Below are 12829 nucleotides of genomic sequence, written 5' to 3'. Positions count from 1 at the left end.
GGCCCCATTCATTCTGTCCTGTACATGGATCAGTCGTCCTGGTCCCTTTGCGGAGAAACAGCCCCAAAGCATGATGTTGCCACCCCCATGCTTCACAGTAGGTATGGTGTTCTTTGGATGCAACTCAGCATTCTCTCTCCTCCAAACATGACGAGTTGTGTTTCTACCAAACAGTTCTATTTTGGTTTCATCTGACCATATGACATTCTCCCAATCCTCTTCTGGATCATCCAAATGCTCTCTAGCAAACTTCAGATGGGCCCGGACATGTAATGGCTTAAGCAGGGGGACACGTCTGGCACTGCAGGATCTGAGTCCCTGGCGGCGTAGTGTGTTACTGATGGTAGCCTTTGTTACGTTGGTCCCAGCTCTCTGCAGGTCATTCACTAGGTCCCCCCGTGTGGTCATGGGATTTTTGCTCACCGTTCTTGTGATCATTTTGACCCCACGGGGTGAGATCTTGCGTGGAGCCCCAGATCGAGGGAGATTATCAGTGGTCTTGTATGTCTTCCATTTTCTAATTATTGCTCCCACAGTTGATTTGTTCACACCAAGCTGCTTGCCTATTGCATATTCAGTCTTCCCAGCCTGGTGCAGGTCTACAATTTTGTTTCTGGTGTCCTTCGACAGCTCTTTCGTCTTTACCATAGTGGAGTTTGGAGTGTGACTGAGGTTGTGGACAGGTGTCTTTTATACTGATAACAAGTTCAAACAGGTGCCATTGATACAGGTAATGAGTGCAGGACAGAGGAGCCTCTTAAAGAAGAAGGTACAGGTCTGAGAGAGCCAGAAATCTTGCTTGTTTGTAGGTGACCAAATACTTATTTTCCACCATAATTTGCAAATAAATTCTTTCCAAATCAGCCAATGTGATTGTCTGGATTTTTTTTCTCATTTTGTCTCTCATAGTTGAGGTCTACCTATGATGCCAATTACAGGCCTCTCTCATCTTTTTAAGTGGGAGAACTTGCACAATTGGTGGCTGACTAAATACTTTTTTGCCCCACTGTATGTGTTATTGTTCCCTTATTCCCACAACCTCTCCAACATAAAGGTGAAACATCTCATTTCTGTTTATGTGCCACACATGGGTTTGCACAGAGCAGCCCGAATCCTCCTCTTCTCGGGTCCCCCCGCTAGAGATCCAGACCCCTCCCTCCTGCCAAGTGCCCCCAGAGCAAGCAGCTTGCTCTGGGGGCACCCAAACAAGCCGTTCACACACAGAGCTGTGGCTCAGCCCTGCCTCCTTTCATGCACACTGCTTAATCAGGATCGGGCTGAGGTATCGGGGGGGGGGGGGGGGGGGCACACAGAAGGTTTTTTACCTTCATGCATAGAATGCCATGGTCTCCTTGTCACCTACTCGTTTTTATTGCACATAGAGTATACCGCACCCTTAAAAAACTTTTTCGGTGGCATCTTAGAGATAACCCAAGACATCCGACATGTCAGGGAGAAACAGCCAAGCTCTGGAAAGGTCCTAACTGTTCAGATACTGGAGGCTATTGTGAGTACCATCAATAGGACATATAAAACAACTATAGCTCAAGAACCTCTTGTTTACCTATTAGGAGTCTGGATGAAGATTTATGTCACACAGAAATTTTAGCTTCTGTCTCTAAGCTTTTATTCCTGGCTCGAAAGCTTATAGTGGTTATCTCCACACCTACCCTCCCACCGTGGAAGAGTGGTGTAGTCAGGTAAACTCTATACTCCTAAAAGAAACACTAATCTTTCAACAGAGGGGATGTTCCCAGAAGTTTAAAGCAGTATTAAACCAAAAGCAAACATTATATTGCAGCTTACCAATTATTTTACGTGATGGCTGTGTTTGCTTTCTTTTTTAGGCTTTCTTCTATTTTCATCTGGTGATCCACCAGTAAGTCTGTTTTTCAAAAGAACAAGCTCTCCAGCAGAATGTATCTGGGACAAAGCATTTACCACTGACAAGTGCTTACAACGATCAGCTTTTATCTATTTCGGTAAAACCTTTACCCCAAAAGAAGGAAAAAACGTTCACTGTAACTGCTTACAAAGTATTAACTGGAATTTTGGCTTCAATTTGTTAGTGTATTTAAATCTGCTAGTCCATTTTACTCTCCCCTTCCGTCAAGACTGACAATGCTGCTGTCTATAGGTGTCCCTGTGCTCATTCATCCAAAGTGGGGGAACTCTAAAACAGTAGGTACAGTATGTTACTGGCCAAACCACCAGGTGAAAACAAAGGGGAAAAAAGCTTAAGAAAAGAAAACTGATGCAGCCACCACTATCTGATTGGTAAGCTGCAATATATTACATTTTTAGATTTGGGTTTAAGACTGCGTTAACAAATGATGAAGACCATGGCTGTCTGTTACAAGATTAGCCCCATTGTCCCTAGTCACACAACAATTATTTCAAGGGAAAACTTGACTGGGTCTAAGGAGAATAAGAAAAGCATGAGGTGGAGGTACCTGCGCAGAAGTATTCTAGACTAGTGTGACAAAGTTTTTGAGGGTAGCCAAATGGTAAAATGATGTACCTTGTGATGAAGCATTGGTTCAATGGTTAGTTATATTGATATGATTTAATGGATTTTGTAAAGGCAGTCGAAAACCTCTCAATGTAAACATACAGTACGTGTACCACTGGAATTCTGTCTGCAATGGAACAACAATCATACACATCTTCATAAATAGAATACCAAGATACTCACTTTAAGAACAATGTCTCCTTCATTCAAGTTTCCATCTCTTGTTGCTAAACCAGCGTCTGTCATTTCCTTAATGAATATCTGGCTGCCCAGACGCAAACCAAATTCTGAAAAATAAAAGTGGACATACCAATATACAGTATATACTTTCTAAGGATACGCAAGCATATTTATTAAATAAAATGTCAATATCCAGGGCTTTTAAAAGGAGTTTTCTACAAAGTGGTCTCCCTCAGCAGAAGTGTTATTTTCCAGTTGCAGACCAGGTCTGGTCTCCTGAAGCCACTGCCAACATGCCCGTAAAGTCAAGTCTTTTTTTTTTTTGTGCAGAGATGAAAACACTCTGCCAGCCTCAGACACACCTCAGACTGGAGAAAAGTGGTACACCAAATTAGAAAGATTACAGAAATTGATATTAGTCTGGACCCTGCCTTTTACATAATACAGAAATAACAGTAAATAAATATAAAGAATCAGGAGCATGGTACTTTTTAAATGCAGCCAAGGGATTGATTCCAAAGTTTTGGCGTCAAGTAGAAGCCCCAAAAAAACAAGACTGGATAGATAGAGTGGACTATATTGTAAGATTAGAGAAACTGTTTTATACCCAGGAAGATGGTTTGGTGATATACCATGCAAAATGGAAAAAATGGGAAGAGTTTAGATCAAGGTTGAGTGGATGAGAATAAGGCCTCTCTTTTTCCTGCCCCTGTGGTGAGAGCACGATTTAGAGCCTCTTTCTCTCTTGCCAAAGAGCGGTAGTTGAAGGGTGGGGGGTGACTTCGGATTTTATTAATGGGGGGTTGGGAGAAATAAGGAAAATATGGGAAGTGAATGTACAAGTTAGATATTGTTGTTCTATGAATGTAAAGAATTTATATTGTAGATTTTAATTTTCCTAATATTTTGAAAATCAATAAATATTCAAATTAAAAAAAAAAAAAAAAAAAAAAAAAAAACACTCTGCCAGCCTCAGACACCAATGGAAATGTAGATGTTACTGTCAGGGAGCGAGGAGCCAGACACACAAGGAGGTGCAATTAAAAGGTAGGTTTAGTAATATAAAAATAAGACAAGTCTATGCAAGTCCAACAGCGGAAATCGTAGCCAAAGCCGGGGTCAAGAGCCATGAAGAATCGTCGCCAGAGCCGGGATCAGGAGCCAGGAAGAATGGTCGCCAGAGCCGGGATCAGGAGCCAGGAAGAATGGTCGCCAGAGCCGGGATCAGGAGCCAGGAAGAATGGTCGCCAGAGCCGGGGTCAGAAGCCAGGAGGAGTCTTAGCCAAAGCCGAGTCGGTATCCAGGAAAGCAATGAGTAGCTAAACAGGAGCTTGCTGTTGTACAGCAGACAGGACACAAATGCAATGGACAGCCACAAACAGCAGACTTATATGTGATAAGCCACCACCTCCTGGGGGAGGAGCTGCAGAGGGCTGAAAGTATAAAGGATCCCACAATGCTTTGCAGACACCTAAGATGGATGCCAGCACATGGAGCAGCACAAGGTCTGAGGAAAGGTAGGACCTTGACAGTTACCCAAAACACAATCTGTATGCCTCGTAAGAGAATAAACCAACTAGTCCCAAGCATTTGAAACCCAATGGAGCAGGTTTCAAATGTTATACAGTAGTGAATGGATGTCCTGTGACTGGACCTCTCTTAAAGGGGTGTTCCGTTTTTTTTTATCCTATCACCTTTCTAGAAAGTGCAAAAAAAAAGGTTTTTTTTTTTTGTTTTTGTTTTTTTTTTTTTTTTTTTTTTTTTTTTTTACACAGCCATAGTTTCTGTAAGTGGCAAAATCAAATCCATCTGTCATGAACAGGATGCTAGATGCAACTAAAATCCTACTCGGGGCAGCCCTCTAGATGTGGCCAAACCCCCCCCCCCCCATCTCCAGCAAGGAAATCAGTTAGTAGCCTGCAGTATAGGACATGCACACCGAGACAGCCAAAGAAAACTGGGTGGGTGCTATACACTTCAATTAAGTTAGAGAAACGGATTTTATGGCAAGTAACAAAAGTCCTGTTTTATCTTCTGTTCAATGAAGGACACAGCCATACTGATGGACGGATGGAAAGAAAGAAGGAAGAAAAGAAGAAAAGAAGGAAAGAAGGAAGAAAAAAAAAGGAACGAAGAAAGAAAAAAAAGGAAGAAAAAGGAAAAAAGGAAGAAAAAAGGAAAAGAAGGAAGAAAAAGGAAAAGAAGGAAGAAAAAGGAAAAGAAAGTAAGAAAAAGGAAAAGAAAGGAAAAGGAAAGGGAAAGGAGTCATGGAGCATCTGCGACCAACCAAACAAGATCCGCAGACCAAGCCTTGTGCAGGCAGTCTGGAGGGACCAGAATGCCCTCTCACTGGATTCTGGATAACAACTGAGGGAGGAGTTTTAGACGTGAAAGTATAGATCAGGCAGTACATATGCCAAGGAGTCACCAGAGCATCTGATGCTTTTGCCCAGAAGTCCATGGACCTGGCCACAAACCTTTGAAATATACAAAACTAAAAGACTGTGTGCGCAACTAAAATATCATCAATTGGGGGGGCGTGGCCAGGAGCAGCATGGCGTAGGGTGCACTTCTGGGAGCTCCGTCCGAGACTCATCCGTTTCCATTGATCCTGACAACTATCCTGCTCACACTAACGCCCGCTACGTCTGCTAAACTCCTCTCCATCTCCTTGTGCTATGTTGCCGCCAAAGAAGGGTGCCGACGCTGGCGGTAAACTTGATGAGTTTCGCTATAAGGAGAGGGACATCGTGGGGGAAGATGGCGCCGAGGCCTCTGTCTCTGGGGGAAGTCTGACACTAGTAAGATGCTGGAGGTGATCTCTAACTGCCAGAGTACCTTAACCTGCAAGATTGAGGAGGTGAAGATAGATATCTCACTTATTCGACAAGATTTACAAAAACTCCGGGAGCGGGTCACGGTGGCGGAAGCGCAGCTTAGTCACGTGGAGGACAAATTGCCGCCATTACAAGTCACTACCGAGCGCCTGCAGCACCAGCTTCATACACAGTGCTACAGAAGCAAAATGATATGGAAAACAGGCTTCGCTGATGCAATCTTAGGTTCGTTAGTCTGCCATAGAATGTGGAGGGTTACGACCCGGCCTCTTTCTTGGAGTCGCTATTCACTACCATCTATGGCAGGGAGGCGTTCTCCCCTACTTTCATGGTGGAGCGCGCCCATCACCTGGCCTCTAGGCCTCCACCCAAGGGAGTGCCACCACGTACGTTTATTGCCAAATTTCTGAACTGTCTGGACCGGGACACTTCTTCGCCTCAGCAGGGAAAAGGGAAGCATTCTGCTCCTGAATGCCAGGGTCACGGTCTTTGCAGACTTTTTGGCAGAGGTCCAAAAACATTGTGTGCAATTCGTGGAGGCTAAGAGACAACTTCGGGTTCACTATGTGTCCTCTGCTATGCTTTTCCCTCCTAGACTTCGAGTCGTGAGGGATGACAAGGCTCACTTCTTTGAAGAACCAGAATCGGTGCTGGCCTGGCTAGACCAGCAAACAGCACCAGGACCTACTCCGGCCTGATATATTTTTGTTTTTTTTGGGACAGTCTCTGTTACTATGTTTCATGTCTCCCTAGCCCGGTGCCTCGTTAGTGCATCTCACTGTCTTTGCCTCCCCTATTATTACTCCTAGTCTTCATTATTCCTCTCTCCCTTCTCCCACCATTTGTATTAGCTCCTTTCCCTCTCCTTCTCCCTTCTATTTTCTTTTGACACGTTTCATATTTCAGTTTTAGCTCCTATCTTCTTTTCTTTTAATTCCTTTTTGTGAGTCTTGGGTCCTTCCTCTCTGGATGTCTGGTGTTCCCTCCCTCTACCTGGTTCCCCTTTTTTCTTCTGTTCCTTTCTCTTCTCCCATCTCTCTCCTATACTTCTCCCATGTTTCTTATTCTTTTTTCTTTTCTCTTCTTTTCCCTCTCTTTGCCCACTTGCTTTTTTCTTCTTCCCCTCTTCGGTTTTCTTCCACTCCTCATCTTTCTTCCTTCTCTCTTCCTCACTTTCCTCTCTCTGTGCCTCCTTCCCTTTTCTCTTCATTTTCCCTTTCCTTATTTTTCTTTTCCTTCTTTTCTCCACTTCCCTTTTTTATTTTTTGCTGGTTTTATTTTGGGTTACCTATTTTTTCAATGGGACGCCTGGATCCCAAGAAACTTACGTCCACATTCCAGAATGCTCTACTCTCACCTTCTGCATCATCATTGGCATAAAGCCTTAAAACCTGCTGGGAGGCGGATGTAGGGGAGCTGGATGATGAAATGTGGGAGGTGTTGTCCTTGACTAAGATGGTTTCCCCGAGGTTGTTGGACCATCTCACTCAGTTATATATTATACATAGAACCTACTTGACACCAATTCGATTGTCTAAATACAGGCCACAATATAGCCCACTTTGCCTAAAATGTGGGGACCCGGATAGGACATTTTTTCATTTAATATGGTCCTGTCCTCTGATTCGGGGTTACTGGTCTCAGGTGGTCTGATTCCTTCATGACAAGATGGGCTCTCCCCTTACCCTCTGCCCTAAGCAGTGCCTACTCGGTCTTCCTAGTTCAGAAACCGACAAATTTCAGACTCTTTTTTTTGCAAGAGACGCTATATGTGGCTACATTATTGCTTGCTCGTATGTGGTTGCAGGCGCTGTCGCCTAAGTTTTCAAAGTGGGTAGCTGCGGTAAATAGTACTTTATGAATATAGATGACCTTCCTATATGGTAGAGGATGCCCTGCTAAATATCAAAAAGTTTGGGATAAATGGCTTGACTCTATGTTTAATTGTGAAGAGGAGGAAGAGGAGGAGGAGTAGGAGGAATGATTAATTCTCTGTAAATCTATTATGTTGGTTGTTATTATGTTTGTCCTCCTTTCCTTGCCTACAGCAAAGGCTCTACAATCTACATTAAGCATTACTTGCTTGTCTAATCGACCTGTGTTTGTTTATATTGAATATGTGATGTGCCTGCATGTCTGTTCCCCTCATTAAAAAAAAGTTTGCTTGATTAAAAAATATCATCAATTAAAAAAAATACACACACACACACACACACACACACACACACACACAGCCAGCTACCACTAAACACACTCACGTTTGTTAAAATATGAAAAAATGGTGCAGCGCTATTTATACAAAACATACATAATAAATATTAAAAAGAAGCCAGTTTCTTTAGCTCTGAAAATCAAATGATTTTATGACTTGAATTTATTTATAAATTAAATCACAATATATTGCAGTACAAATAAAAAAACCTCTAACTGTGTAAACAATCTGCATATGTATTGAGGAAGAAATTGAAATCTTTACCTTCATTCTTTTTCTTTTTGGCAAGGAGTACACTGACGGGTTTTTCCTGACCCTTTCGTGCTGCATGCAGTTCGGGCGACGGACTGTGGGACTGAAGTCTATCTCGACTGCGGTGAAGCAGGTCTTTTTCAATTCTGTAGTCGGTTTGAGATTTCTGAATATTTCCTCTTTCTGGGCTATAGTCCCCACTGTAACTTTGTTCAAATGACTCTTCCCTGTCCACGCTCTTTCCCCGATCCCTCCTATATTTGCGTTCTTCACTCAAGTCCCGATCAATGCTCCTACCACGACTGCGTTCCCGTCTGTAGTTATCATCTAGGTTTCGTTCTCTACTCCTTCCCCGGACATAATCCGGCTCTTTATCATAAGATCGACCTCTTTCCTGATCTCTTCCATAGCCTCGGTCTGGACTGGATTCCCTGCTGCGCCGGCCACTTCCACTTTGCCAGCTCTCGCTGTAACCACTGTATGCACTTCTGCGGTCAAAATGTCCATCATCATCAAGAGTCTCAAAGGCTCTAGGGTCAGGCTCAGGAGAAGGGGTCCGCCTTGATGCTGTAATCTGAAATTTCCGAGGTCTTTTCACCACCTATTTAGCAAACCCAGGAGATGGTCAAAACATGATAAAAAGTAGACTAACAATGTTAATAAAGAGAATGGCATTCTAAAAAGTTGGTTTGCTCCCCTAACAGCTGTGTATTTGAGTCAGTTACTGCTTTTTTTTTTTTTAATCAAGATACAATTTGTATATTAAGCCCATGCCAACAAGCAATGCTTGGAGCTTTCTTAAAAGTCTTTCCATATCTACTGTAGTTGCCATAATTTATTGTGATCTTGTGACTTGTCCCTGTGAATTCACCTACGCACACCAACACAATGAATCCCTTCTGTGAAATCAACAAACCACTGTCAAGATGAAGAGTTATGACTATTTCACAAGGAAGGGCATACTTTGTAGCCCAACAGCATGCTTCTCTACCTCATTAAAAATAAATCTCAAAATATTAAAAACCCAGCACCCTCTTGTCTGGGGTTTATCACCACAAATTTAAAGTATTTACCTTACCTCCCATTACAGCACAGAGACACAGTCCCATTTAAATATGAAATTTTTTTTGGCCATTCCCACCTGTAGTTATTTATATTTGCCATTCTTTACAGCTACTCGCTCAAGGCCAAAGAGGCACCTGCATTAAATTACCGGCACTGACAGCCACTTAAAATGAGAACTCGCATGAGTATTAAACATTTACATACAGGTCTTTACATTCATGTATAAATACATTGCTTTGCCTCTTCAGAGAGGCGCTAATGGATTGTGAACAAAATGCATTTTTCACACCCCTCTATTTATCCTGCAGGCATTGTCACTCAGAAAATGATGGAAAAAGAGGACACCAGAGCAAGAACTGAGTGATAATGCTCCAAAATGCGGACACCTGTTACTCCACATTACCACTCTGCTGTTACAACTCTCCATTCACTTCAAAGAGATTATCTTTCATTTTCTGTTGTGTCCCCAGAACAGGAAGGGAAGGGAAAATCTCCCCCATGGGAAATAGCAAAAAAATGAAAAGAAAAAGAAAACCACGACAGTGGATTTAATCGTTTGCTTAATCTAACATAAAAAGAAATTTTTGGGCTTCACAGTTTTTAGGACAATATTGTCTACATCTGATTACTGAATCTGAGGGTTTATATCCAATTTAAAGGTGTATTAGGGGTGAATTCACTATGAGATAAGTGCCACATGATTTTTTGAGTTAAAGTAACTCATGCGCCATTTATCTCAAAAGAAGTCAATTCACTTAAAAAAATTTGTTATTTACCGAATGTGTTAAATATATAAGTTTGCGATATTTATCACTTAAATTTAGCATTATTTTGGCATTGTTTTAATATGCTAACACTGCACCAAAGGAAATGAGTTATGTAAATAAATAAATACACAGAAAAAGATTATGAAACTATGAAAACATTTTTAGTATGCTTTCATTCAATGCTGGTTCATACATGGGGATTGGATGCGGTTTGAACTACATCCAATCGGCATGACATGTGAAATAACAGTTTACTATGGTGCCAGTTCACATATATCCGGTGCACAGGCAGTGCGGATTCAGTGTGGACTGAAAAAGAGTCCTGTTCAATTTCTGAGCAGTGCGGTCTGGTTCAGCAGTGCAGATTACAGGCCACTGACTTCTATGGGAACCATTTCTAAGCTGCACATGTTGTCAGTTGTGAACAGGATAAAATCCTGACCTTAACCTGATCTAAACTTATCCTGAACCTGATGGAAACCTGACTTGAACAACTACTGTGTTAATTAGCTGGGAAACCTGAGCTTCAATACGCACCGCACATGTGTGAATCCACACTCACAGAACGTTCTCCCTCTGGTGAAATGGAACAATTTATTGCCTTTAACTTAATGACGCCGGTGTAACACATATATGAGGCGTAACGGAAGTGGGTCTTCTCTTGAGGTGTCGCATATGTGGTATGGCATTTGTGCTGGAAGCATGCTCCATAACACCAAGCAGTCACATGGTCATTGTGATACCCTGTGATTGGCTATCACAGTGATCAGTCAGTAAAATCTACCCCTGAACTCTGTTTTGCCTCTGAATGGAGAAGATACATTCCGGGACATTAACTAAGCTTCTTGCACCAATATAATGGGGCAGGAAACTGTTGCAAGTGGTGTGCACCACATTACCTGTTTTAGGTCCATTTGCGCCACCAGCCAGTTTCTATTTCAGATTGAAAAAGAAATGGGTACAAGGTCTGTACCCAAATAACAACTTGGACCTGGCTTATAGGATGTGAGCTGTCAGTAGACAGAACCCATCCCTCTCTGTCTGCCTGGGCAGTGATTACACTATATGAGCAGAGCCTCCAGGGTTACCAACAATCCTCCTCCCCTGCTTTGATATGAGTGGGGGGGGGGCAGGGATGAGCATAAAGATTGGAGAATGCAGCTCCAGCTCTCCTGTCCTCTATGCTGTATCTGTCAAAGCCAGATAGAACATAGAACTGATTGCTCCTAATTAACAAAGGAGCTTTATTAATTAACTGCTCAATTTTTTTACGTTTAGAAGAGTGGTGCAAGCATTGTGCTTGCACCACTCTTTGCTAATTCCCTCCAAGGTATTGTTTTCTCCTATAAAGGGTGGGTAAGTGAGCGCAAACAGATCAGGTGAGCAGCTAACATACAGGGTAATCCTCAATACCTTGGAACATAAACTTTGAATGGGGTATGTAGCGCTAGAGAACAGATAATAAGCACGGGGCTGTTTACAATACGAAGTACCAATATAGCAGTTCATATAATAGTTCATATATTGCAGCCAGAGGAAAAATGGAAATGATCCAATGATGTTCCAGATCACATTCGGTGAAACAAGAGAAATTAGTGAGGTTGTGCGCTTACCACAAGTACACACAATATGAGCATTGTATGTAATTAACAGCAACCGGACATCATGGTCTGGTCAACAGCCTGGGCACCATCTGGTCATATATGGACATCTGGGTCACAGGTACACCGCTGTCCAGGCCCCCTATCGACATGATATAAATCCAGGCCCACATAAATAGGCTCCCTGGTGGTCAGTGGTTCACTCAACATGCAACGCATACAAATCAAAGTCCAATGTACAGAACCCTGGTGGCTAGTGTGATCACAAGTACAAAGCCATAGAGTATAATGAGTAGTAATGCAAATATACTCATCCAGGTCTGGTGAGGTAGTTCCCTGGTGGCTAGTGAGTCCCTAGTAGCAAAAGGCGTCAATAGGGTGGATCCCCTAACATGTTTCGAGCTAAAGCTCGTTTTCAAAGCGTTTTCATGTTTCGAGCTAAAGCTTTGAAAACGAGCTTTAGCTCGAAACATGTTAGGGGATCCACCCTATTGACGCCTTTTGCTACTAGGGACTCACTAGCCACCAGGGAACTACCTCACCAGACCTGGATGAGTATATTTGCATTACTACTCATTATACTCTATGGCTTTGTACTTGTGATCACACTAGCCACCAGGGTTCTGTACATTGGACTTTGATTTGTATGCGTTGCATGTTGAGTGAACCACTGACCACCAGGGAGCCTATTTATGTGGGCCTGGATTTATATCATGTCGATAGGGGGCCTGGACAGCGGTGTACCTGTGACCCAGATGTCCATATATGACCAGATGGTGCCCAGGCTGTTGACCAGACCATGATGCCCGGTTGCTGTTAATTACATACAATGCTCATATTGTGTGTACTTGTGGTAAGCGCACAACCTCACTAATTTCTCTTGTTTCACCGAATGTGATCTGGAACATCATTGGATCATTTCCATTTTTCCTCTGGCTGCAATATATGAACTATTATATGAACTGCTATATTGTTTTCTCCTAGCCAGAGGAGGAAACATGAAAAAAAAACAAAAAACAAACCTTTAGTGTAAGTGGTTTAGATAGGATAAACAATAAAAATAGGCACTATTGTTTCTTGGCCCTACTAAAGGTAGAAACAACAAATAATATACACTTACATGGTATTACCATAAACTTCATAAGTAGGAGAATTTATTTGGCATTTTATTTTTGGTGGTGGATCGTGGAAATGGCAAGAAATAATCTAAATTTTTTTCCTGTGATGATAAAAAAAACCAAATGATATCCAAAATGATATCAAACAGTTAGTGTCGGAGAGGACAAACAATAACACATTACCATTTACCATAAAAAACAAAAAAAAATAAGTGTAATTCATCATGATATACTAAGTGGCTGCGATGATATGTACATTTACCAACACATGCCAAAGCTGCAGAA

At 42.3% G+C, this 12829-nt stretch overlaps 1 protein-coding gene across 2 annotated transcripts in view; it reads right to left on the bottom strand.

Moving 5' to 3' along the window:
• Positions 1–12829, bottom strand: part of LOC149451053 (tight junction protein 2-like) — a 164865-nt gene that overhangs the window by 52572 nt on the left and 99464 nt on the right. For both annotated transcript variants that reach the window (XM_089691048.1, XM_089691047.1), the window contains 2 exons: positions 8006–8594; positions 2696–2799 (listed from right to left, as the gene is read on the bottom strand). In XM_089691048.1, coding sequence (XP_089547174.1) covers positions 2696–2799; positions 8006–8594 — 693 coding nt within the window. The remainder of the gene's footprint in view (positions 1–2695; positions 2800–8005; positions 8595–12829) is intronic.

Source organism: Staurois parvus, unplaced genomic scaffold (assembly GCF_062004578.1).
Source record: "Staurois parvus isolate SC_StPar_1 unplaced genomic scaffold, SC_StPar_1.0 ptg000549l, whole genome shotgun sequence".
Taxonomy (NCBI): Eukaryota; Metazoa; Chordata; class Amphibia; order Anura; family Ranidae; genus Staurois; species Staurois parvus.
This window is presented reverse-complemented; position numbering and strand designations above follow the sequence as displayed.